At 36.4% G+C, this 3,400-nt stretch overlaps 1 protein-coding gene across 3 annotated transcripts in view; it reads right to left on the bottom strand.

The window, feature by feature from the left end:
• Positions 1–3,400, bottom strand: part of wls (Wnt ligand secretion mediator) — a 38,556-nt gene that overhangs the window by 7,247 nt on the left and 27,909 nt on the right. Inside the window, exon 12 of one of the 3 annotated variants that reach the window (XM_016556553.1) lies at positions 2,880–3,115. The exons of the other annotated variants lie outside the window; for them this stretch is intronic. Coding sequence (XP_016412039.1) covers positions 3,066–3,115 — 50 coding nt within the window. The 3' untranslated portion in view covers positions 2,880–3,065. Of the gene's footprint in view, positions 1–2,879; positions 3,116–3,400 lie in introns of those variants that run through there. 3 annotated transcript variants of the gene reach the window in all.

Below are 3,400 nucleotides of genomic sequence, written 5' to 3'. Positions count from 1 at the left end.
CATTCAGCTGAAACACCCCTGAAAGTTTTTCCCAATTAAATCCAGTTGACCAACAGCTCTGGAAGACGTTGTGAAAATTACAAGTTTTTAAAAAGTACTACAGGGTTTTGAATGGGCACACGCCCTACTGAATAAACACTACTCTGATCCTTCACACCTTTATTTTCATTTATGAAAATTTAAATAGTTCTTTCCACACAAGGGTTAATTTAATGATTTGTTGTGACATATACTAACACTTTTTTAATGCATTTAGAAAAAGGAGCCTGACCAGGCGCAGAAGGCAGCAGTCCCCATCATTGCTGTTGAGGAGGAAGAGGAAATATCATGAGGTAAGCCACTGGATGTTTTGATTGTCTTTGAAGACGGAGAGGTGATGTCAACCAAGTCTAGGGTCCGTGCACTGCTGCTGTTTTTGCACTTTATGCCCTTATTTAGAGTACACCAACTTCTCAAAGCAGCTTTACAGAAAATGCATGTCTACATTACAATTTAGCCTGATCTGTGAATGCACTCAGGACAGTTCAGACATTGCAGTAAATCAGAGGTAAAAAATGATACAAATACTGTTCAGTTTCTTGCACAGACCGATCGTTTCGTGTCTTTACACATCAATGTATCGCCACAAGCCGCAGGGTTTAATTTGGTTTTGTGTGTGTATGTTTTTTGGACTCTCAAAGCCGTGAACTTAGTAACAAAAATAGTTGTTCCAAAATAGCACACTTCAAGTTAACTAATCATTAACACACTTGAAGCATACTGACAATTAGTCTGGCTGCAAGTATACTTAGTTTACTTTTTTTTTCACTAGGGTAATCTAACATAACAATAAACACCATTCAGGGACAGAAAGTTTCAAGCATGACATCAAGATATTGATGGTTTTCATTAGACCAACCCAAGTAGGATGCCTGGCCTAGATTAGAGACACCCACTGCCACCAAAGAGGCCCATTTCCCCAAAAGAGGAAAAAAACAAGCACCACCCTTTCCTGGCATCAAGATGTGCTTGTCTTAAAACAAACTTAACATGAGGAGACGGTGTAACATGGTGCTAAGGGAATGTCCTTACAGTGCTGCAGGTACTGATTTCCTTGTGCTGCAGACATGAATCAGCACCGTCTCACTCTTTTGAGAAATCTTTTAAGAAACATTTTCCAAGATTGATTTAGATAGCATCCGTGACGAGTGGGGGCGGGGCCGAGAGCCATGGGAACGGAGAGAGGCTGGTGGAGTAATTGATAATGAGCGACACCTGCACCACTCACCGGTCTCGAGTCCCACGGAGGAGCTCCGGAAGGATAAAAGGAGGAGCTACGACAGTGAAAGACGAGAGAGGACCAGGGGCCCGTTCTTCGTACGGTTGCGAACTCAGTTAGCTGGATTTGATTGTTGACGATTTGGCATGATCTTGGATTGTTTGGTTCTTCGAAGCTCATCCCGGAGTTGCTGTCATAGCAACAGGTCCGTAAGCTTAAACCTGCTCGGGAGCAGGCTTATTTCATGTAAACAGGATTCGATTGCATCTTCTTAAGCAGATTTTGTGTTTTGGTTTTGTTTGTGCGCGACAGTCGTCCGCGAGGGGCTGTCTCGCTATTTTGTGTTTATTTTATTAAAGGTTTGTTTAAATGTTCGCCGGTTCCCGCCTCCTTCTTCCCGTGACTACGAACTGTTACAGCATTTAAAATTTGTGCATTACACATTCATTTCTCATGATTCATGGGAAAAACTGAGCAGTTTTGGGTGTGCCTCAAAATGTAGTCTCAGTTTGTCTGTAAACCAAATAATCCTAATGCTAACAATACAATGCTTTATAGGGGCAACATATTTGCAGCATTCTGTGCCAAACCTCAAATTTGGCCTTCATTCATTTATAAGCTATTGATTAGTGATTGATATAGTGAGTCACTACTTGCATGAGGAACCAAACCTTTAATATCTCCCATAGTGCACAGCTGAATAAATCTTTTGTTTTAACTGTCAGTAACAGGTCCTTGTATGTGAACTCATAACTTCTTGTACAGTATAAATACACTCATTTGTATGCATTTACAGCTATCTGGCAGACATAAAAATAAAGACCATTAGGGAAAGTGTACCCATTAAGCCTACCAAAATCTAAGTTTAGGAGTTTTTCGTAGATATTGACATGATTTATAAGAAAAAATAATTTGTTAAAATGCAATTTCTCTCTCATGTAAAAATTTATTAAATTAGTTGATATACATGAATAAAGTCAAAAGTCTGGCATGGGCTTAATTGGTACTTTGGCACCATTTAAGCCCGCCTGTGTTCCAAATAAGCCCATATTATGATTTATTCACAAAATATAAAAAAAAATATTGATTTTAAAGTAGTAAAACATCAATATATTTATTCAGTGAGCGGGAAGTATTTTTTTAAAATCCTTTTACTAATGTTTGCTAGCGCTCAAAGAAAGCACCTTGTCACCACCATTTCCAACCAATTCCATTATTAATGGGTATTAAAAAATAAAAAGTCTAATGCCCATGAAGGTCACATTTATTTGATCATAAAAAGCACTGAAAACAATAATAGAGTGAAATTACATTTTAAAATTAATTTATTGTTATTATTTATTTTAAAATGTAATTTATTGCTGTGATGGCAAAGATGAATTTTCAGCAGCCATTACCCCAGTCTTCAGTCAGTGTCACATGATACTTCAGAAATCATTCAAATATGCTTATATCAATATCTAATCATTCTAATAATTTTTGCAACATTACAAATGTCTATACAGTAATTTTTGATCAATTTAATACATACTTGCTAAATAAAAATATTAATTTCCAAAACTTATATAGAAATAAAAAAATATATAACTTTTTAATGGTAGTACATATTCTTCTTAAGATTACAAACATATTCTACCTACCAAACAAAGTCATTATGAACAGATTTTTGGCTCATACATTTACTCAAATTATAATAACAGGAGAGTTTAGTAAGGACCACTGACAATTTAAACATTTAAAATGAAAAACATACAGTATGCAAAGCAGAACACTTTCACTTTGCCCTCATCGTAAAGGTGACATGCCTCTATAATTTTTGGACAGGTGCTGTAGTTTCTCTTTTTTGACATTTTCTCTCTGAAAACAAACAATACACATTAGCAGACATCTATTATATAATGGCACTACACAGTAGGGCTGTCGCGATTCGTTGATTTTATTCAACTATTCGACTTTTAAAAATCCTCGACTTCATTTTGCTCGCGTCGACTAACCGGCAAAATACCGGAAGTGGCGCATTTCACTGACGAGAATGTATAAAACACATTTTTAGTCTGTTTTCCAAGGTTGCATGATATATTAAACCCATTTAAAAATGATAATTAAGCATAATTGTGAATTCACAAACGCTACGATTTAATT

The sequence above is a fragment of the Sinocyclocheilus rhinocerous genome, unplaced genomic scaffold (assembly GCF_001515625.1).
Source record: "Sinocyclocheilus rhinocerous isolate Xijiao unplaced genomic scaffold, SAMN03320098_v1.1 scaffold1458, whole genome shotgun sequence".
Lineage (NCBI taxonomy): Eukaryota > Metazoa > Chordata > Actinopteri > Cypriniformes > Cyprinidae > Sinocyclocheilus > Sinocyclocheilus rhinocerous.
Note: the sequence above shows the minus strand (reverse complement) of the source record. Positions and strands in the feature narration are given on the sequence as shown.